The sequence below is a fragment of the Malus domestica genome, chromosome 11 (assembly GCF_042453785.1).
Source record: "Malus domestica chromosome 11, GDT2T_hap1".
NCBI classification, from domain to species: Eukaryota; Viridiplantae; Streptophyta; class Magnoliopsida; order Rosales; family Rosaceae; genus Malus; species Malus domestica.
Window position 1 is genome coordinate 27320844 of NC_091671.1, and position 24062 is coordinate 27344905.

The following is a 24062-nucleotide window of genomic DNA, read 5'->3' on the forward strand; positions in this document are numbered from 1 at the left end:
TCGTATATTTCTTATCTTTTTCGCTTCCGCACTGTACACATGGCCACATCATTCTCACGTGACGGCCAGCATGCCTTGATCTTGGTTAGGGTGTGTCAGTTTGGTATCAGAGCCTAGGTTTAGTAGTCCTATATAATTCTTGAATGTTCTAATCCTTATGATGTCTTATGTCAGAATTATGCCGCCTCATAGAGAGCCCCGTCAATCAGCTGAATCGAGTTTCCTTGATATTGCTCAATTAGGGAAAGTTATAGTTTCTGCCATTCAGACAGCATTCCGTACTCCCCAGATGACACCTCTTGAGAGAGTTCATAATCTGAAGTTGACTCACTTCATTGGAAATGAAGGTCATGAAGGGGCAGAAAAATGGCTGAATCATGTTGAGAAGACCTTTCAGGTGATGTAGAGTCAGATGAGTCTTTCTTCTGATAAGTGGGTCGAGACGACTACCTGGTTTTTGGGAGAACAGCCTGCATCTTGGTGGAGATAGGAGTCTTACCAGTTGACCCTAGCAGAGATTTTGGACTAGAGGGTGTTTAAGGAGCTGTTTCGGAAAAGGTTCATTCCTCCTGCGTATATCGATAGTAAGAAACATGAGTTTACTCATCTGAGGCAAGGAAAGATGTCCGCTAATGAGTATTACAGGATGTCTACTGATCTGTCGGGATATGATCCGGAGGTTGCTGCTAATCCGATAAAGATGCTTCACCGTTTCAGTTTGGGTACTAAGAAGAAATAGTGTTCTATAATGACATCGACTCACTGTGCCTCTTACCAGGAGTTTTATGAGATTCTACTGAGGATTGAGGCCTCAGAGAACATGCCTAGAGAAAGTGAGGATGAGGAAGGAAAGAATGGGGGCCAGAGACGAGATGACAAAGGAAAAGGGCAAGCATTTCAGGGACTCTGCAAGACTCAGAACTTGAAGAGGAGTGGTGGCAGTTCCAGCTCTTCTAGTGGGGGATTGAGTACTAATATGTTGAGGAGAGGTGGTAGATTCACTAGAGGCCTTAGGTTCCAGAGGTAGAGAGATTTTGGTGGTTCAGGTGGATCTGGTGCTCCTTTATGCCGCAGGTGTAATAATCGGCATTTTGGGGAGTGTAGGAGAGGCAGTATTGGATGTTTTACTTGCGGTCAGATGGGTCATAGGGCTGCCCAATGCCCTTAGAGTCAGCAGAGACCCCATCAGCCTTCGTTCCCACCACATGCACCTACCCAGCACGCTTCAAGATCTAGTGGTTACACTCAGACTAGACAAGGAGGTGCCTACCACTATCAAGGCGACGCCGCTCCCTACACCTCAGGACAACAGCAGTACTCTCAGGATCCTCAATATCAGAGTGGGTACCCTCAGTATTAGGGAGGATCTATGTCTTATCAGCCACATTCAGCCGGAGGATCTCAGTGGTACCAAGGGGGACAGCCCCAGCAGGGAGAGATTACTGCTAGTAGTGCAGGATCTTCGAGGCAGTCGGGTCAGCAGAGGCAGGGATGTGGTGTTCATGCTAACAGAGGTCGCAGTGGACGACAGCAAAACCAGGCACGTATCCATAACATGTCACTGCAAGATGCCCAGAATAATCCAGATTTAATCATGGGTACGTTAAATATTCTTGGTCATTTTGCTAGAGTATTGATTGATTGTGGTGCTACACATTCTGTTATTTCTCATACATTTGCTCAAGTGACATAACCTCATCTTACACCTCTAGGATATAATTTAGAATTTTCTATGCCTAGAGGGGATAGATGTTTTATGGATCGGGTATATCCAGGATGTCCAGTGATAGCAGAAGAGATTATTATGCCGGCTAATCTTATGCCGTTGGATATTATGGATTTTGATGTGATTTTAGGCACTGATTGGTTGCACTGTAATTGTGCTAAGATAGATTGTTATGGGAACACAGTCACATTTCATTGTTCTGGATTACCTGAAGTTACATTTGTGGGAGAGCCTAGTTGATGCGAAAATTAACTTAACACACAAATTAAACCCACTTGTATCAATTGTAGTAAAGAATGTAAGTAGGGATCGTTCTGGACCGGGAATTATGAGGGCTTGCTAATAACCTCTAAACTGACTTAAAAACATAAAATTAAGTTTAAAACACCAAACTAGACTCAAAAGATGCAATACAAACTAAAAAGACTCAAAACTAGTTTAAAAGACTCAAAACAGCTTAAAACAATGAATTAGACTCTAAACTGACTCTAGGGATGGTTTTGGACGAAATTAGGTTCTAACTTGACTCAAGACACTTAAAAACACAAATCAAAATAGATTTTGACTAATAAAACACTTTAAAGTAAAGGGAGATTTGATTTTGATGAATTTGAAAACAAAACAAACAGATTGTAAACTAAAACAGATTTTGGACGAATTTGGGTAAACTATGGATGATGGGCTACCTAGAGGGTTCTTCTCCACACATGACACACTTGCACATAAACCAATTTTCAGTTGTTCTTTCGATAAATCATGAAACTCAACACCCCAGGTTAATTAAGTCGGCTTAAATTAACCTTCAAGTTCTCATTAAGTTATTGAATTGGATGGGGAAGCGCATACAACAATTCAAGCATTCTTCAAAAGTCCTTTTCGTGAACATCACAATCAAGATACAATCAAAGATCATTAAGCATTATGAAAACTATAAGTATTGACGAGGCATTCGTTACTATGATGAGCATGAAACTCCTACCAAAAATTCATTTAACGCGATCGTTTATAAGCGACCTCCACTACTTGTGAATATAAGTTTGTAACTATTAGGTGAAACTCCCTTATACTCTAGCATCATATTCATGCATGCAAACTAAGTGTGCACTCTTAATAAACATACACGAATAAGTTATCAATTAAGCAGTTAAACAAATTGAATTCACAACTTATAAAATCACAACTGAAGGTAATCAATTCATATTGCAAGTATGTTCATGGCTTTGAATTCCCCCCTAGCTAAGGGGAGTTTAGTTCCTCATACTCACAAAGCAAGGATAAACAAATTTAGACATTGAAAACAAAAGAATGAAAACACCTAAAAACGCTCCAACAATCCAACTTGAATGGCAAGCACGTCCAAGGGTCATCCTCCTTCTCTTTGTTGCGGCACAAGGTGTGGTTTGATGGATGCATATGGATATATGGAAGGGAATGGCTGAATGTGTTTAGGTTGGATGGAGGTCACGGCAAGGAAAGGGAAATGAAGGTGCATGGAATTGTGTAGAATGGTTAAGAAGAAAAGACTCTGCCTTGCAGCAGAATGTGTCTTCCTCCATTCTCCCTAAACTTTCCCTCCTAGATGTGTCTTTGGATGGATATATTTATAGGCTAGGGAGAGGATGTAGTGGTAGGTGAATGGATATGTTGGGTGAAATGAGTGAATGTAGTGGTAGGTGAATGTGTTAGGTGGTTGTAATGAGTGGATGTGTTGGGTGAAATGAGTGGATGTAGTGGTAGGTGAATGGATGTGTTAGATGAAATGAGTGGATGTAGTGGTGGGTGAATGTGTTGGGTGGTTGTAATGAGTGGATGTGTTGGGTGAAATGAGTGTGCTAAAATGGTTATTTATAGGGAGAGGATGATGCACAAACTTCAAATTTCGTCCATTCCTTTTGCTCCAAGTATATGTTATCCATTCCATGCCCAAAAATGCTCCAAAATGCACTTCTTTGCCACATTAACCCTTTGGACCTACAAACACACGAAAATAGCTTAAAATACTAAAATAACTACAAACTAACAACATAAATGCCAAGAAACAAGCTAACTAAGTCGCATAAATATGCTCCTATCACTAGTGGGGTAAGGCATGGTATTATTTCAGCCATGAAAGTAAAGAGATTGTTGTCGAAAGGTTGTCAGGGATATTTGGCTCATGTGGTGTTAAATGATAATCCTAGTAGTGTGGAGGATGTTCTGGTGGTCAGATATTTTCCAGATGTATTCCCCGAGGATTTGCCTAGATTGCTGCCAGATAGAGAGGTGGAGTTTGTTATTGATCTACTTCCAGGTATGAATCCCATATCCTTAACTCCTTATAGAATGGCTCCTGCTAAATTAAGGGAATTGAAAGTCCAGTTGCAAGAGTTAGTGGATAAAGGTTTTATTCAGTCGAGTACTTTACCTTGGGGAGCTCCAGTTTTATTTGTGAGGAAGAAAGATGGAACTTTGAGGCTGTGCATTGATTACAAGCAATTGAATCGGGTAACCATTAAAAATCGTTATCCATTGCCTCGTATAAATGATTTATTTGATCAACTCAAAGGTGCCTGCGTATTTTCTAAGATCAACTTGAGGTCGGGATACTATCAGTTGAAGATTAAAAATGAAGATGTCCCGCAAACCGCATTCAGGACTCGATATGGTCATTATGAGTTTCTTGTGATGCCATTCGGGTTAACTAATGCATCAGTAGCTTTTATGGATTTGATGAATCGAATATTCCAGCCATATTTGGACAGGTTTGTTATTGTCTTCATTGATGATATTCTGGTATACTCTAAGTCTAAGGCTGAGCATGCTAGACATCTGAAGTTGGTGTTAAGCAGTTTGAGGGAACACCAACTATATGCCAAGTTTAGCAAATGTGAATTTTGGTTGAATCAAGTGGCATTTTTGGGACATGTCATTTCTGCTCAAGGCATTCAAGTGGATTCTCAGAAAGTGGCAGCTGTAAAGAATTGGGAACAACCTCGAACCGTCACCGAGGTACGGAGTTTTCTTGGCTTAGCAGGTTATTATAGACGGTTCGTTAAGGATTTTTCAGTGATTGCTTTGCCATTGATGAGGTTGACTCGAAAGGATGTTAAGTTTTAATGGGATAATAAATGTGAGCAAAGTTTCTAGCAGTTGAAGTACTATCTTATTCATGCTCTTATTCTAGCGCTTCCAGATGATAGCGGTAATTATAAAGTTTATAGTGATGCTTCTCTGAATGGTTTGGGTTTTGTATTAATGCAACATGGTAGGGTGATTGCTTATGCTTCGAGACAGTTGAAACCTCATGAGAAGAATTACCCTACACATGATTTGGAATTAGCAACTATCATCTTTGTTTTGAATATTTGGAGACATTATCTTTATGGTGAGAAATGTAAGATTTTCACATATCATAAGAGTCTTCAGTATTTGTTTACTCAGAAAGATCTTAATCTTCGTCAGCGGAGATGGATTGAGTTACTTAGTGACTATGATTGCACAATTGAGTATCATCCTGGTCGTGCAAATGCAGTGGCGGATGCATGTGGTAGAAAGACTCCAGCCAGACTCAATGCCATCTATGATTGTCATGTTCCTCTTCTAGCAAATTTGAGATCCACTGGAGTAGAGTTGGGAGTGGAAGATCAAGAAAAAGCCTTGCTTGCTAATTTTCAAGTTAGGCCAATTTTAGTTGACCTTGTACTTAAGGCTCAGATGATTGATGAAGAGACCCAGGAAATAATTCAAGTAAGAAATCAAGGAAGAAAGAAAATTTCGGGATTCGAGAATCTGATGTTATGCTTATGCAGGAAAGCAGGATGTATGTGCCGAATAATGTAGAATTAAAGAAAGAAATTTTGGATGAAGCACATATTTCGGCATATGCGATGCATCGAGGAGGCACTAAGATGTATCATACCATTAGACCATTTTATTATTGGCCGGGTATGAAAAGAGAAATTGCCGAATATGTGAGTAGGTGTGCCATTTACCAACAGTTTAAAGCTGAAAGGAAGAAGCCATTTGGGTTGATGCAGCCACTTCCCGTTCCACAGTGGAAATGGGAAAATATTACTATGGATTTTGTGTACAAGCTCCCTCGTACATAGAATGGTTATGACGACATTTGGGTGGTAGTTGATCGACTTACGAAGTCAGCACATTTTATTCTAGTAAGGGAGAAGTATTCGTTAAGCCGATTAGCTAAGTTATTTATATCACAGATTGTGAAGTATCATGGTGTGCCAGTTAATATTATCTCGGATCGGGATCCCAGATTTACTTCCAAGTTCTGGATAGTATTCCAGGAAGCTCTTGGTACGAGATTGCTTTATAGTACGAGATTGCTTTATAGTACGGCATATCATCCTCAGACATACGGACAATCTAAGAGGACCATTCAGACATTAGAGGATATGTTGAGATCTTCCGTGCTGTAGTTTGGAGATAGTTGGCATGATTGTTTGGATTTGATGGAGTTCGCCTACAACAATAGTTATCATTCGAGTATTGGTATGGTACCATTTAAGGCACTTTATGGGAAATCTTGTCGTACGCCTCTATGTTGGTCAGGGGTTGGCGAAAGAGTTTTAGTGGGCCCTGAGATTGTGGATGTGACTACTCAAAATGTTCAGGTAATTAAGTCTAACCTGAAAGCGGCCCAAGATCGACAAAAGAGCTTAGCAGAAAAACATGCCACTGATCGGAAGTATGATGTAGGTGATTGGGTATTTCTGAAGCTATCACCTTGGAAAGGTGATGTACGATTTGGAAAGAAAGGAAAGTTGAGTCTTAGGTTCAATGGACCATATATGATCGCCGAGCGAGTCGGTGAGGTTGCTTATAGGCTTGAGTTGCCTCTAGAGTTATCAAAAGTGCACAATGTATTTCATGTTTCGATGCTTCGACATTATGTTTCAGATCATTCACATATGATTCCTTCTCAACCTTTGGAAATTAATCCGAATTTGAGTTATGATGAGGAGCCAATGACTCTGTTGGATTGGAAGGACAAAGAACTGAGGAACAAGATTGTGCGCTTAGTGAAAGTACTATGGAGAAATCATTCAGTGGAAGAAGCTAATTGGGAGACAGATGATCGGATGAGAGAGATGTATCCATGCTTGTTTTATGATTGCTAGTGGATGTATTTGTTATGTATAATTTCGAGGACAAAATTTTTTAAGGTGGGGAGATTGTCATAGCCTGTCCCAAATATATAATTATCGATGGCGTGAATTGACGAAAATACCCTTGGACGTTAGTTGTGTAATGTGGTTTATGTGTGGTTTTGGGTCAATATTCTTAAATCCTAATTGTTTAGAACCAATTAGGATTAAGTTATGGTATTTTTGATGGTTAACCAATCCTAGGCCACACACACGCACTCTCTCTCTTCTTTCTCCCGTACCCTCTCATCTCTCTCGGACTCTCACTCTCTCTCTCCTTCTAAATCGTACGGACAATCACCCAAAACCCTTGAAACTTCACGGATCGTGGTCAAAGTTGGCACCATTGTGTTCGTGAAGCTCAGACGAGTCGATTGGTACCTATTTCAGGTAAGGATACCTTCGAAAACCCTAGATTTTCATAACCCCCGATTTGTGCACTGTTCATGCACACGTGATTATGGATGTTTTTGGGAATTTGAAGCTTGTAGGAAGCTTAGTGAGGTCCTAAGGAAGCTCGGAGTGCTTCGTTTGAAGGTTTTGGACGTCGGGATCGTGCGGACGAAGTTTGGCCGGTTTTCATGGAATTCTCCGGTGAGATCCCGTGACATTTAGAACTTTAAATTAGTATGATTGTGTTCTACTAGTTAAAAGCTTCATTTTGGTATAAATTAGTGAAAAATGGTGCAAAAATAAGCGAGAAATAGGCAGTTGCAGGTCTGCCCAGAATCTGGCGCCGATGGCATTATTCCGGTGTCTGGAGGTTGAAGGTGATGCGCATGAGGGCGCGTGAGGCCATGCCTTCCCCGGTGCGTAAGGGCGCGTGAGCCACAAAAAAATTATTCTAAAAATATCACGATGTTCGTGAGGTTGCGTAGGTCATGTTGGTATATTCAAATACCGAAATTGAGCTTTGTATGAGAAGTTATTAGCTAGTTTTGTATATGTGCTTTAAAATAACGTTTTTATAGTTAATTTGCATATATTTGAGACTTATCCCGAGGACGAGCGTATCCACGGGCGACTCGGGGGTTACGATCCGTTGACATACTAGTGAGTGGGCTTTTGGTTTCAGTATATATTTATATACTTGATATATTTCCCAGAAATGCATTTTTAAGGAATGTATGCTTTGAAATAATATGCCAAATACTTTTATATTATGAATATGCATTTCATGGCTGCATATATATATATAAATGTGGTGCTGTGAAGGCACTGGTAAGTTCAGGTAAGTTATGTTTGATTATGTGAATCATCGATGATGTGATATGTGATTGAATAATGTTGAGCTCATAAAACTGCACCTAGGGTGATTGTGATTTAGCCAGAGATATGAAGTACATGCTTGTTTATTTACGTCACCTCCCGCACTATATGCTCATATTGGATCCAACTTAAGTGCACAGTCTTGTCGTACAGACCTTATTTATGGTTCCGACTTGTAGGTGACTAGCGATTCATCGCCCAGCTATTATGAGAGAATAGAATTGAGCATAACTATATTACACCCAATCTTGTCATACAAACCCCTTTTTAGTGATTCCGACTTATGTGCAGTATATTGCCGTATGTGTCATTATTATGACTCCGGCTAGATTGACTTTTGAGCTATGAATTCAGCCGTACAGACTACCACAGGGGTTCCGGCTAACATATCATATTTCTATGAAATCATTCTTACCTGGATTGTTTACTTTGTTATATTTTGGCACGGCATGCACATGAATATGATTATGTGAAGCATGAATTGAATTGTTATGATTTCAAATATATATATATATATATATATATATATATGTATGTATGTATATATATACTTATATCTTGATTCTAGGAAAATTATACATGTTTTGCAGCGATGGGTTAGTATATTAATAAATGAAATGATTTTGTAAAGCATTTGTTTTTGCCCACTCACGTTTTCTGTTTTGCGCCCCTCCAGGTTTTAAGTGAGCTTGCTGTTGGTGGCTCGAGGACGTCGGCTGTTCTAACTTATCTAAATAATAGTAGGACATTCCTAGTATTGTATAACTAGTACTTGTCCTACTGGACTGCACCTAGACTTTTATGCTCTGAATAAGAGTGTTTACTGTTGTAATTAACTCATATCACTTTCTGTTTAGTAGTGCACTCTAGTAATTTGGTTTTTGATTATTTGTATATTTCTTATCTTTTTCGCTTTCGCACTGTGCACATGGCTACGTCACTCTCACGTGACGGCCATCATGCCTTGATCTCGGTCGGGGTGTGTCATAGCCCCATTAATCCAGGCCTAAGTCTTGACAAGTATTTGCCCAAAAATGTTTAACCCAATACTAATCTTAGGCCCAACCGTAGGAGAAAGTTTTGGGGGTTTGAAACCTAAATTTTAGGTTTTAACATAAGGATTGGATGGTCTTATATGGTTATACCTAACAGAAAAATAAAAATATAGATAAAAAAGATAATTAAAATTGAAAATTAAAAAACAGAAAGAAAAACAATTACAACTTAAAAGTTAAAAAATTTTGAAATTTTTTATTTTTGACTGACTAAAAGGTAAGGGTACAACTCGAGCAGGTTCGGTGGGTTAGATGGTCAACCCAATCCTAATCCAACATTTCTAATTCAGATTTGGTTCATGCGGGTTTATTCGGGTTCAGGCTTACTGGAGTTGGTTTCAGGTTCGCCCAACTTTATCAAAGTCAATCTTGTAACACATTATTTTATAAGATAAATCTCAAATTTAGAAATTCGTTTCAACCAAGCAAAGTTGAAATTAAATGGCAAGACAGTACCACCATTTCAACCAAAAGAAACGTAAAAGTAGCCCTATCATTATTGTTCGAATAAAAGTCATACAATAAACTTCAAGTCTAGCCTCCCAAACTTGTATCTAGCTTATATATTATGAAGTGGGACAGGTAATATATGCATGAGCAAGTCAGGCTAGAAATTAGATTGAGCTTGGGATTGACATGGACAGGCAAACCATGAACCCAACGCAACCTAATAAACATTCGGACTAAGGACATATTAGATTTGAATGGATTTTTACTTCATTCTAACATTCTTGATTGAATTTGAAATAAAATTGCACATGGACAAATTTGGGTTAATCCACCCAAAGTGCATCCCTCCTAAGAGTAGTTCTACCAGGGAACCTTTAGGCTGGCACCCAGCCAAATTATTGGCCTGGCACCCAGCTAAATTATTGGCCTGGCACCCAGCCCAAGTTGGTTTCTAGGCCGGCTCAGAATGTGTTGAGCCCTTGCCCGGCCTACATGATGCCAGGCGATACCATGCCTCCTCCGCTTGCACTCCACGACCATGCAGACCATATGCACTAGGCACTAATGTGCCCGCCAATCCAAGTCCTCAAAGGCATAGAAGGCTCATCTTTCCAGCTCAGTGACAGCACCCCGATGACAATTCCCAAGAGCTCAACGTTCCACAATAGGTCCGACAAGATAATCGGCCGGGAGTAGGCCTAGTCACTTTGGCGATCCTTTACCTACTCCGTCGCGGCCTCACGGACTCCAACCGACAGCTCTAGCAACATCATTCAGCGGCTGCTTGGGCTTCACAAGAACCGAGCTACTCCACGTAGAGGATGCGGTGGCTGACGTATTAAGTTTTCGGCTTCGAACGATGTTGTCGGTGATGGAGTGGCCTAAAAGCGGCGACGAGGCGTCGGAGGGAGATGCTTAATACTGGTTTGAGCTCAACATATTTTTCAAAATTTTTTTTTCAATTTTACTGAATTTTGAAGCTAATTGGATTGGGGATTTTCCATTTGATCCGGAAAAGTGAAATTTAGGGATAGAGTGTGAGGGATCGAATTGAAAGATCAGATTTTTAGGGATGATTTGATTGGAAAATTTGGTGAGCCTTTTGTATCGTGGTAAGGAAGAACACACTTTAAAGACAATCACATGGGATTTTGGCAATCCAAGAGAGACCCTTTTGAGAAAAGTGGGAAGAAGAAGAGGAAGGGATCATGTTAGAAATTAAAAATCAAATTATTATTTTATAATAAAAATTAATAATATTTTAATAAAATTGACTATGGTATTTAGTTTTAAAGGTGGAGATGCATTTGGTCTATTACTGTTCATTGTGATTTATCATTTTTCACTGAATGGATTAAATGAGCTAGATGCTGGTTTTTTTTTTAAGGAGTGGAATTGTTCTAAAAGAGCGAAAGAGGAGGCCTGGTCACAGTGCACAGCACGTAATTGAAAAAATATCATTAAAATTGAAAAGAAAAACAAAAGAAGTAAAAACAAAAACATAAGCATTACGTTCGGAGGCGTAAACATAGAGGGGCGGAGACTTTGAAATTTAGAAGGTTTGCCAAAACTCTCTCTCTCTCCATCTCACACACACAAGTTTCCAGAAAGTCGCAGAGATTAGGGTTTTCTTTCTCCAACTCTCAAGACTCACTCTCTCTCTCTCTTCGCCGGTAAGATCTCAGAACCCTAATTTTCCCCCTTTTATTTTCTCCGTCTTTGTTTCCAGAAAAAATATGCTTACTTTTTTATTTCTGCAAAAACTTTCACTGCCCACCCGAAACTAATAGATATAGAAAACCCTAGACCTTCGAAAGATACGAAAAACCAATGGATGAAGGCGACGGGGTCGATCAGATGGATCAGTTCCACCGCAACGAGGCGATCTCGGCGGTGGCCGACGATGGATTTTTGGCCGAGGAGGACGATGATTATGAGGACCTTTACAACGACGTCAATGTCGGCGAGGGGTTTTATCAGTCTATGAGAAAGAACGAGGATTTAGGGTTTAGGAATGAGGTGGCGGAGGAGAAGAAGGTTGCGGTTGAGTCACCCGATGTTGCGCCGTCGGAATCTCAAGGTGGTCCGATACCGGGTGTTGGGGGCGGTAACGGCGAGGGGACTGGTGGGGATGGGGGTGATGGAGGGGTTAGGGGTTCTGGGTATAATAATCAGAATCTTGGGTTTAGAGGGAACGAGATGAGTGCGAAGGGGAGTGGTGGGTTGGGGCCCCTTGGGGGCAGCGGAGGAGGTGGGATTAGGGTTGAATTAGGGCAAACATCAAATAAGGTGAATGAGTTTGAGCAACAAAGTGGGAATAATAGTGGTGTTGGGGTTCAAGGGATTGTTTCTCAGCAGCTGCTGCCCCAATTGCAACAACACCACCAACCACAACCTCCACCACAACAGCAACAATTACATGGTGCTGCTGCTGTTGGGAATATGGGGAATGAGGGCATGTTGAGACAAGCTGGTGGTGTTGGAAGTGGTAATATGAATGGGATTGGTGGGAATAGTGGTCCGGGAGGAGGATTTGGTGGTGCCGCTGGTGGTGGAGCTGGGACAATATTGTTTGTGGGTGATTTGCATTGGTGGACTACGGATGCAGAGCTGGAGGCAGAGTTGTGTAAGTATGGACCTGTGAAGGAAGTGAAGTTTTTCGATGAGAAAGCAAGTGGGAAGTCAAAAGGGTACTGTCAGGTTGAGTTTTTTAATCCTAATTCTGCCACGGCCTGCAAGGAAGGGATGCACGGGCATGTGTTTAATGGGCGGCCATGCGTTGTTGCGTTTGCATCACCATTCAGTGTTAAGAGAATGGGGGAGGCTCAAGTAAATAGGAACCAGCAGGTTGCCCAAACTGCAGTACCTCAAACTGGTGGGAGGAGGGGGCCCAACGAAGCCGGGAATAAAACTGGTGGGAGTAACATTGCGACTGGCGGGAATTATCAAGGTGGGGAGAGTAATAGAGGTTATGGGAGAGGTAACTGGGGGAGAGGTAATTCTCAGGGTATGGGAAATAGAGGACCAGTTGGTCCAAGGAATAGGGGTGTGATTGGAAGGGGTATAATGAGTAATGGTGGAAATGGGTTTGGGCAAGGTATTGGTGCAACCCCTCCTATGATGCACCCTCAGTCAATGATGGGTCAGGGTTTTGATCCTGCTTTTGGTGCTCCAATGGGGAGAATGGGAAATTATGGAGGCTTTCCTGGTGCTCCTACGCCTCCTTTCTCAGGAATTTTGTCTTCATTTCCACCTGGGGGTGTTGGGCTACCTGGAGTAGCCCCTCATGTGAATCCTGCATTTTTTGGAAGAGGAATGCCCATGAATGGAATGGGAATGATGCCCACATCAGGTGTTGATGGGCCTAATATGGGGATGTGGTCCGATCCTAATATGGGTGGATGGGCTGGTGAAGAGCATGGTGGTGGCAGAGTTGGGGAGTCTAGTTATGGTGAGGAAGCTGCTTCTGACCATCAATATGGTGAGGCTAGTCATGATAGAGGAGGTGCATGGCCAAATGCCATGAAGGAGAAAGATAGAGGTTCAGAGAGGGACTGGTCTGGATCTTCTGATAGAAGGTATCGGGATGATAGAGATCAGGGATATGAGAGAGATGTGCCTAGAGAGAAGGAGGTGGCTCATGACCATGACTTATCTGAAAGAAGGTATCGTGATGATGTTGATGTTAGTCGAGAACGGGACAGAAATCGTGATAGGGGCCGAGAACGTTCTCGAGATCGTGATCGTGACCGTGATAGAGATCGTGAACGAGAACGGGACCGTGACAGGTACAGGGAAGACAGAGACAGATATGCTGATCATCATAAGTATAGAGACCGTGAACAGGACCATGATGATGAATGGGAACAGGGACGGTCATCGAGGCACAGTAAGGCACGTGTATCTCAAGAAGATGACCGTCGGTCAAGATCAAGGGATGCTGACTATGGGAAGAGAAGGCGGCTTACTTCCGAGTAACTACTCTGCTTCTTATTTGTGGTTACTTTCCATTGAGAAGAAATGCAATAGAGTAGAAAAACTTCTGGTGGCTTTTGGTTCACCGTGCTTATTTGGATTCTCTTTCAAGTGGTGTTTTTGGTCCTTGATTCATCCAATGGCTCCTCTCACCTCATTGCGTAGATTTCTTTATTGCTTCTGTCTAACAGGAGCACAGTTAATTCTCAAGTGGAAAAAAGGTAAGGCTTAAATTTAATCGGTGTTTGTTACTTAGAAAATTGTTCTTTTGTCTGTTTTGGATGTGCCATACTTATGTTGTGCTTTTATCATACATGATCACTCTTTTATTCTGGTTTTATTTTTGTGTGTTGGTTGTATACTCATATTTTGGTGCTTATTTTATTTGTTCTGGGAGGTTTTTATGTCCTTGTTCTGATTACTTCTTACTGTTGTTTAGTCAGTTTTCTTTTGCCTAAATTCGTAGATCTGTAGTATTCACAAATTACAGTCTCTTACTAGCAATTTTTAGTGTTTCCAATTTTATTTTTATTGCTATGTTTGTCATTTGGGCTTAACATGATGCCTTAAGATACTCTTACAATTAATATCTAAATGGTACAGCTCTACACCAAGCTCTCAACCTTTGATTATGTATTGTTCCATGAATTTGTGCTTTTTCAAACCATGGTATTGTATGACATGGAAGTCTCTCATTGTCGTTTATCTGTTGACTTTGCTTTGTGGTCGAATTGAACCCACAATGACCACATTTAAAATTCTGCTTATATGGGTATGATACAGTTTGGTATCTCCTTTGTTTGACTATAAATTAGGATTGCATTTAGACATGATTCCACTTGATTAATGGCTTTATCTGGCTAGTGGACAGTACCCTAAATGTAAAGGTATCCATGGTTTTTATTTAGTTGTCTAATATAATTATAGTATCAATTGCGATGGTAATCACTGATGACTTTGACCTATCAAATGACTTTCCAAATTTGAAGGTTGCTTAGCATTTTTGAACACACTGGTGATCAAAAGTAAAAATAAAACAATCAAACAGATAACTGTGACCTGGAATCATACTTGGACAGGGTTTGATGGATGATGTTGTCATAATATTTTTAGATTAACTAGAGGTGTTATCTATGTTACCTGTGCTGTTCTATATTGCCTTTCCTTCAGCAGCCATGTCACCAATCCTGGTGATTTGGAAATCTGTCATTTATTGTCGGTGCAGTTTGTAGATGATTAGTATGGCCAACCAATCTATAGGACCTAATAGTTCCCTTGCTGTTGTGATTGAGCTGCCTGGGGGGCATCCTAGGATTTTGAGGATGTGGTTGCTTTTTGCTAAACTTATTTATGCGTTGGTTTTTACTGTATACTACATTCTCCATACAAGCACTGGACCTTTTATCACTTGATTTTAGTGCTTTGTTGATGGTAGAGTATGTTAAGTTTACTGCTGGCTTGGTAATTGTAGATATTTACTCTCACCTGTTTCACTGTCTAATAGTTTGAAGGACACTCTACCGTGAGAATTGAAGCTGTTAAGTAGAACTCAGAGTTTCCGTGGAGATAAAGAAGGACCTCGAACATCTACAATGAAGAGACGATGCACGGCGTTTCCCCGCCACTACCTGGACTTAGAAGCTGAACACTTTGCTTTTAGTTTTAGCTTTCGTTTTGCGTTTATGTTTTTCAGTTAATTAGCACTTGATCGAAAGAGATTTGTGGATATTGTTGTCGCTTGAAATTGCCCAAGTCTATGTGGGAGATTAATTTGTAACCTAATATTTGACTGTTGTAATAGGACATAGCAGACGATGTTGCTAATATGCCTTGGTCCGGTTGTATCTTTCCCATTTTTTGTTTTGGGTTTGGGTGTATACCTCCAATGCTGTTGTTTGTGCCAAATTTTTGTGAAGATGTAGAAAACTAACCCTTCATTTGTAGTAATTGTTTTTAGACCTTTTAGAAATAGAATTGTATGGTCGGCGGCATCGTGTACGTAACGAAAAGCTGGTGTATGCTATCTTGTACATAGTGAATTCATTCATTTTCATACATGCGTCTCCCCCGTCTTCAAAGTTTTTCTTAATTTCTGTCTGCATGGAATTTGGTTCTACTCTTACCTTCCTCCTTTCTTGAATATGAACATGATAGTTTGTTCAAGTATAGACCCCTGCTGGACGCGTATCGTCCGAAAATTATGAGTGGGGTTAGTGAAAGGAGTGGGTATTCCGCTCGTTTGGTGGAGAATAACTCATATGGCATGGGTTCACCACCAAGTGGCGTTCCGGGTCAGTGAAGTAAATTCTTGTGGACAAAAGACATCTCTACGTGTCTTCATTTCATTTGCACAAGACGTCATTGTGGTGGTGAACTTGTGTTATATAAGTCCCCTATTCGGTTGGAAGTTGGAAGAGGACATGAAATGTCCTCCGTTTGGTGGGTTTTCAATCCTAACCACGTACAAAGGCCAGGGGATTGAACCCATGGAAGGAAGGGAGGGAGCAGATGAGCTTCAACCCAATTAGACCAAAGTGGGCAATCAAGACTTGTAAGACTTGTATCGTCAACCAAATCATCAATTTTTTTTTCTTTTCTTTCGAACGCAAACAGAAATTAGACAAGGTGGGTAACCCAGTCATCATAATTTGGGATACAAATCATAGAATGTTTTTATTTTTTTATTTTTTATATACAAATGATAGGATAAGTACGCTAAATTCATCCATACTACAAGGAGGGAGATTCGAACTTAGGTAAAAGGAAAATTTTATTTGGACCCAAAATTTCTCTTTTCTAAACCCAATTTATAATTTTTATTACTTTGAAATTTCTGTTTTAAGAAAAAGAAGAAAATGAAAAAGAAACCCAGCCAAAGTTACCACCAACATCCACCCCTACCTCTCCAAACCCAAAGACACCCAATGTTGTTCGCCCCCTCACCAAGCACCCAGCCACGCCGCTTGCACCTTCCCTACCACCCACAATCAAAGAACCAAATCTCATCCCACCATAATAATGTTTTAAAAGGCAAAGGTGCGGGTGAAACGTTTCATGGATAGCCTCGTCTAGGCGAAAGTCTTGAGGCGTGAGGCCTATTTATATGAGAGTTTTGAGTAATATTTTGGTGTGATATGTAGTTTTTTTTTTTTTTTTAGTACATCGATATTTTTACATTACGGGGAAGGAGAGTTCGGCTAAGTCACACGATGGACAGCCTAATTTGGTATCAAATTCGCCATTCACAAGATTCGAACCTAAGACCTCTCACTTCTAAATGAAGAGGAATACCACCAGACCGTAGTAGTGAGTGGCGGTGTGATACGTAGTCTTAGAAAAGAGAAATAAGAATAATATAATATATCTTTTGAGAAAAGAATAATATAACGTTAAAAAACTGTAAAAGACCTTTAATTTTTCCTGCTAGGTTGTTATGAGAATATCTAGGAAAAGATGCTTATCTATTTTTTTTTTTGTCAAACTATAAACTTTGTATGTTAAACGTTAAATTAATCATCGTCGGGCTTCGCACCGTCATGCAAGAGCTGAACACCTCTTCACCACTGTAGTAAATGACCACTTGCAAAGATGCTTATTTTTCTTAAAAAAGAATAAAAGCATTAACAAAAATAAAAATATGCTTATCTATCTATCTTGTCTTTGAAATTTAAAATAAGATAAAAATAAAAAGTGAACAGAAAAAAAAATAGTAGGGTAATAAATGTCAGTAAGATGGGGTCACTTTAAATTTTAAAAGAGAAAAAAGCATAAAAAAAAGAAGAAAAAAACGAAAAGTTAGGAAGAAAAAACCTTCTAATCTTCTTCATCTTCTTCCCTGGGCGGTCAAGCTCTGCAACTAAAAAAATTCTGAATTCTGCAACTTAAGAAAGAAAAAGGATGCCATTCGAACGCCTTGAGGCCCCCCTCAACCGCCTATGAGTGCCTCAACCACGCCTAAGCAAGTTTTCGCCTAATCCTGCTAGGCATATGCGATTTTATGGTCACCCCGCCTCTAAAGCTGCCTAGGTGCGTCTCGAGGCGCATTTTTTAATACACGGCACTATAATATGGAAGCAATACTTCAACAGCATAATGATAAATCAATTAAGGGATATCATCTAATTGAGCCAATTTGTTTAATCTCAATCAATGAGCATGTGTGCAAAATCCTAGTTGTTCATTCTCCCTTTTCATAAAATTTGAGGTTGATGAAAGTCAATGAGTTTAAATCATTCAATAGGAATGACAAAGAGTTTCGGTCGGTGATTGGAGAGGGGGTGTTTTCGTGGTGGGGTGTGAATGGGGTAATGAGAGGTATTTTCACTAATATAGGGTGTGTTTTGCTTTTTCTTTCTAAACCCATTTAGTATATGGGGTAAAACAGGAATTTCAAAATAAAATAATATAAGTTGGTTTTGAAAGAGAAATGTTTGGTCCGAATGAAATTTTTCTAGATCTAAATAGCATACAACTCGAGCCAACTTGACTAATTATAGATCTACATAAAACTCGGCACTGACGGTGAGAATAGTTTCTCTCTTTCAATTAATAATCCAAAATTACAAACTAATTATAGTGACAAGTAAAAGTAAAACACTTCTCCAAAAAGCGGTATGAATAACAAGTAGGAGTTTACATACGCATACACTGTGACAGTCCTTAAATTAAAACACTTTTAAGCAAAATAATTAGCAATCAAATTACAAAAACATCCCTGAAGCAAATAGCCACCAGGAGCAGCAGCAGAGAGCTCAATCCATTATAATCATCTGGGCCTACCCATGTTGGATCCAGGCCCACTCTTCCCCATTCCAACTCCACTCACACCCATCTGATGGAACCCACTCCCTCCGTACACGTGGCCCTGATGCTGCTGCTGCCAATATACCCCAGCTCCACCACTACTCCCACCACCACCACCACCACCCCGCTCATACCCAACCCCACCGATTCCGCCACCGCTCCCGTCCTTGTCACGCGCCGCCACGCTGCTCTTCTCCCCTTCCATCTCCCTAAACCTCTGCAAGTAAACCTTCAGAGGCTCCACGTACTCCTCGAACCCTAACGTCGTCATCGCCCAGAGCAAATCGTCGCCGTTGATCGTCTTCCTCTTCTCCCTCTGACACTTGTCGGAGGCCTCCCCGGTAATGAAGCTTATGAACTCCGACACGCATTCCTGCACCGTCTCCTTCGCGTCTTTCGAGATCTTCGCATTCGCCGGCAGCGCCTTCTTCATGATCCGGCTCACGTTCGCTATCGGCAGCAACCGGTCCTGTTCCCGCGGCGAGAGCTCGCTCTTCCCGTGCGCTCCTCCCGAGTCGTTGTCCGAGTCCGCCATTGATGATAATTTTCAAGCTTCTTGTAGTAATATCGGTACAAAAATGATACAAAGTTGACTTCACATACTGTAGTCCCCGATCAAAATCGCTAAAAATCGAAATTTCGAGCTGAAATTTCCAGAAATTGCAATTGGAGCTTGGATTTTTGAACAAATTGGAAATATTTTTGCTTGGAGAATTTGAAGAAAAAAAACAGAGATTCCAAAAAATTTGGAAATTTGTAAAATCGGAGCTTTGGAATATGAGAAATTTCGACGAGAGAGGGGGCTGGGTTTGGGAGCGAGTGAGTTGGGTCCGTTGGATCATGGAGTTAATAACGCCTATCCGGTGGTCACGTGGACGAATGTGGACCGTTGTTTGCCGATAAGTGTTGAGTGTGCACCGACGGCCTTACGGGCGTCGGATGAGTTGAGGTGGATGATCCGGACCGTTCATTTGGTATCCGACACGTGGTTGGTCTGACCTGGATTTCCATTTTCAGAAGATATCAACCTTTTGTGGAATACCTCTTTTTATTTTTTTATTTCAATTTTCACCCTATAATTATTTATTTATTTATTATTTATTTTCCTACAACGAGCATGAATCTGTATCTTGTATTAGATAGACATTTGTTAAATGTTTTGGGATGTTTTATTGTTAAAATCCTTTTTTTTTTTTTAGTATATCGATACTTTTACACTAAGAGGAGGAGAGTTCGTCAAACCTACACAATGGGCAGCCTAATTTGGTATCGAATTCGCCATCCATAAAATTCGAATCTAAGAGCTTTCACTTCCAAGTGAAGAGAAATACCATTAGACCGTAGTACTGAGTCGCATTCCTTTTTTAAGATTCATTGTTTTTAGAAGTTTTATTTATTTATTTTTTGGGAACTATTATTAGCACTTCAAAAATCTCATTCTACACTCCTCATAAGTGAAATTTTCTTACTAATTATAGAAAGTTTAGAATACAAAATGAGATTTTTGAAGTGCCAATAATAATTCCCTTTTTTTTTTTTTTTATAAAAATAGAAAATCAAGTTTGTGGAAATGTATACATTGAATCTTAAAACCCCTTTTTAGATGTACAATTCCAAAGAATGTGAATATGAGTCACATAATGTAGTGAAATTTGATATGTTTTTTTTTAATAAAAATGATCAAACACCAAAACCTGTTTATACAAAATAAAAATTTAGAACATTATGACTATTGAGATATTGCTGATATTATGTTGTTACATTGTCGTTGTCACACAATTTACTTAACCAGTAATTACAGTTATTGTATAATTATGTAGCAGGTTAGAGTATGTAACTAGAAAACAGTAGTTAATTGACACAAAAATGAAAGGGCAAGAGAATATCAAATCAAATTAATTAAAATGATATTGGAAAAAGAGGAATTCGTACTTGAAACTTTTAATAGAAGAGTGAATACTAGTAAACAACTGAATTACAAGTATTTGTTTTTTTTAATGCAAAATATGCAATTTTCACCTGTTTTTGTCTATTAAACATGATTTGTTGCTTTAACTTTTTGTCTTAGTATGGTTTATTATTGTAATATTTATGCCTTGAATCGCTTCCAACTTGGCAGAGCAAATCCCCATTTGACACCTCCTCCAAGTAGTCTAAGAAGCTTTCTACTTTACACTTGGGTGATATTTTGTTTTTTTCGATCATGTCGCTTGTGAAAACTTACAAATTAAGCTTAGTTTAAGGGTTCCAAACCCAAAACAAAAACTTGATTGTTTATGATAGATACTAATAAACATTATCTCTATGACTCTTGTGCCCGTTGTGAATATAAAATGTTTAATTACTTTTCTTTTATTGGGGGAGGAATCAAATTTTCTCTGAGAATAATTCATATGAAACAGGTCGTCACTGATTCTTAATCCAATAATTAAATGTCGTGTGTAATTTTTCATTCACATATTATTGAATCTGAATGCCGCATAGTGATAAACTCATTTTATACATGTTGTTCTTGTTAAATGCTACTGCTGGAGTGAGCTTGTACTTTCTAGGTTCTAGTGGGAGTGTTGGTCACACACAATGACCTACTATTAAGGCAACTACACTCAATTCCAAATCTTGTATACAAACTGCCGATTTGATGACCTTACTCTCAATAGGTTATGTACTTAATTTTGGTTTTTGTTGACCCTTTCTATGACGACAGGAGGAATACCTTGTATTCGATACGTTCTTGTACATCGTCCTCAACAAAATAATACAAGGGTTTAAGGTGTCTAGACATACGATTTCACTATAAATGGGTTTGAAATTCGAATTCACCATTACCAAATGTTGCAAAATTACAATTTAAAAACATTCAAATGAATCTTGAATCTGAACGTAAAGATAATAATTCTTAACCACTTGATACTTGAGATGAAAACCTTTACATAAGTAATATTCTCAAATACACAAATATACATGTGGCTTGGACCCAATAGGCAATAGCTAGCTCACCCTCACCATATATTAACTGATCAAATAATTGTTTAATTTAATGATGATGTAAGCTGATGAGTCAATATTATATTATATATTTTACCCTATTCTTAGAATAATTTGGTAATTATTTTGGTAGAATTTTGATACTTTGCTTTATATTTTCAATATAGGATATTCGACTTCCTCTGGAGTAAAACATGATCAAACGGACGAATTTTGGAGTGATTCAAATTGGAGGACGTTCATGTATCTCTTGGCTTGTTCGTGTCAAAATTTGGGATTTTTCTACCAAGCTGTTATTTTCTGACAATTTATTAAAGAAGCAGTGCGCGTTGTTGGAAAATGACATTTCTAGGTTTAAACTACGTTTTTGGAGCCTAAGATGATCTCAGATGGGTTTGCGGCCTTCTGGAGAAGTGTTCAGAATAGCCCAAGCTTTAAATCCAACTACTTTGGGCGAGTTTTGGAGCTGTTATGGGTCCAAAACGTGGCTGTGCAGATTTTTGTGCGAATTTACCAAGTTAATTTTAGATTATGTTTCCTATTTTATTTCAATTTATTTGGTTTCCTAGTTTGATTCTAAGACATTTTACTAGGAGGATTTTGTTGAGAGTAATATAAATAAGCCTTTTGGCTGACTTAGGGTTTTTCTAGTACGTACGCAAGATTTGAGAAGAAGATTTTGGCTAGAGCTTAGAGATTTTCTGTCACAGCCCGTTCCGAATATTTAATTTTCGATGATATGAAATGACAGTTATACCCTTGGACGTGAGTATTGTGGTGTGTGTTATGCATATTAAGGGGGTTCAAACTTGCATTATTCCTCTATTATTGGACCCAATGAGAACTAAGTGTTTCTTTTAGTTTTGATTGGTGACTTTTGGACCACACACACACCCACCTTTTCTCTCTCTCTCCTTCCCGTGCTCTCTCTCTCTCAGACTCTCACTCTCTCTCTCCCTTCTTCGTACGGACCAACCCAGAAACCCTTTCAAACCTTGTAGATCGAAGGTTTTAAGATCATCATTGTGTTCGTGAGGACCATACGAGTTCAAAGATACCATTTTGAGGTAAGGGAACCTTCGATTTCACGTGGAAACCCTAGCTCCGATTTTGCCATTGTTCATGCATATGTGAAATCTTGTGTTTCAGGGAATTTGAAGTTTATAGGCAGTGGTGGAGCCAGAATTCTGAATGAGGAGGGGCATTTCACAAATATGTGTGTGTATATATATGTATATATATATATATATATATAAACATGTTGACATATGCAATTTGTGTAATCCTCACAAAACTGAAAAAATTCTCTTAAATTCAATACTAAGAAGAAAAAAAATGTAAAAACCCAGACAACCAAGTAAGAGGTAGGTTGTGGAAGGCTAAAGAAAATACAAAGAAGTAGAAAAAGAAGGAAAAGGGGGAGAGGTATGCAAATAAAGAAGGTGGGTTGCTTTAGAAAATTATAGGGTGTATATTACTGTTAGGTGAGAGAATCGAACCAGAAGTGGGATTGCTTTTTCCATTTAAAATTGCATCTCTCTTTTAAAACTCCCCTGCCAAACTTATCGTTTCATTAGACAACCAAAAAGATTTAAAATCAAAACAGCTTAACGACGTCGTTTGCTTCATCTTCTTCCATGAGGTTCACACCTCAGATTAAGTCAGGATGGGCCGGGGACTACCCTAGTCCCTTGGTGGCTCCGCCCCTGTTTATAGGAAGCTTAAGGAGGTCCTCACGAGTCTCGGGGTACTTCGTTGGAAGGAATTGGACGTCGGAGGGCTGAGATCGACGTATATCTAGGTAAACCGAACTATCGAGCTTTCTCGAGAAAAACCTAGTAGATTTTAAGCCTTGAAACTTGTATAACGTGATTCTACATGCTATTAGCTTCATTTTGGTACCAATTTTGTGGAAAATGGTGAAGAAACGAAGGAGAATAGTGGTTTTAAAGTTTTACCCAAAAACTAACGAAGTCGCCGGCGACCAGCGACTCACCGGAGAAGAAATGAGTATCTTCCGTCAAGGTTGACGGAATATGCTAACGCTGTCAATCATTTTTAACATTTACCGTTGGGTTTTAATGGAATATTCCTTAGAATATTCCTGACGGCGTTGACTGATGCCGTCAGTATGCTTGTCATGTGGCCGCACATGGGGGCGCATAGGGCCGTGCCCTTGCCGGCGCATGAGGGGTCCAAAAATTATTCTAAAAATTTGGGGATGATCCTGAGGTTGTGTAGGTCACTGTGGTATATTTAAATACCAAAATTGAGCACTGTATGAGAAGTTATTAGCTAGTTTTGTGTATGTGCTCTAAAATAACGTTTTTATAGTTAATTCACATATAGGTGAGACTTATCCCGAGGACGAGCACATTCAAGGGCGACTCGGGGGCTACGATCCTTCGACATACCAGTGAGTGGGCTTTCCGTTTTTAGTATATATTTATATACTTGATATTTTCCCAGAAATATGTGTTTAAATGAAAGTATGCCTTGAATGCCATGCATATAAATGATATTTTCGTATATGAATTAGTATATGATGCTTTATATATATAAATGTGGTGATGTGGACGCTCAGGTAAGCTCAGGTAAGCTCAGGTTAGTTATATTTGGTTATGTGAATTGTCAATGATGCGATATGTT

The 24062-nt window shown here is 39.5% G+C and overlaps 2 protein-coding genes across 2 annotated transcripts; one reads left to right on the forward strand and one right to left on the reverse strand.

The window, feature by feature from the left end:
- Positions 1–11095: 11095 nt before the first annotated feature.
- LOC103413173 (uncharacterized) lies at positions 11096–15527 on the forward strand. The gene is made up of 3 exons (XM_029089394.2): positions 11096–11320; positions 11438–13843; positions 15127–15527. The coding sequence occupies exon 2, from the start codon at positions 11478–11480 to the stop codon at positions 13623–13625; it is 2148 nt and encodes a 715-aa protein (XP_028945227.2). The 5' UTR covers positions 11096–11320; positions 11438–11477; the 3' UTR covers positions 13626–13843; positions 15127–15527.
- Positions 15528–18138: 2611 nt separating this feature from the next.
- LOC103413172 (nuclear transcription factor Y subunit B-3) lies at positions 18139–19289 on the reverse strand. Its single transcript, XM_008351660.4, has one exon. The coding sequence runs from the start codon at positions 18958–18960 to the stop codon at positions 18388–18390; it is 573 nt and encodes a 190-aa protein (XP_008349882.3). The 5' UTR covers positions 18961–19289; the 3' UTR covers positions 18139–18387.
- Between the last annotated feature and the right edge of the window lie 4773 nt (positions 19290–24062).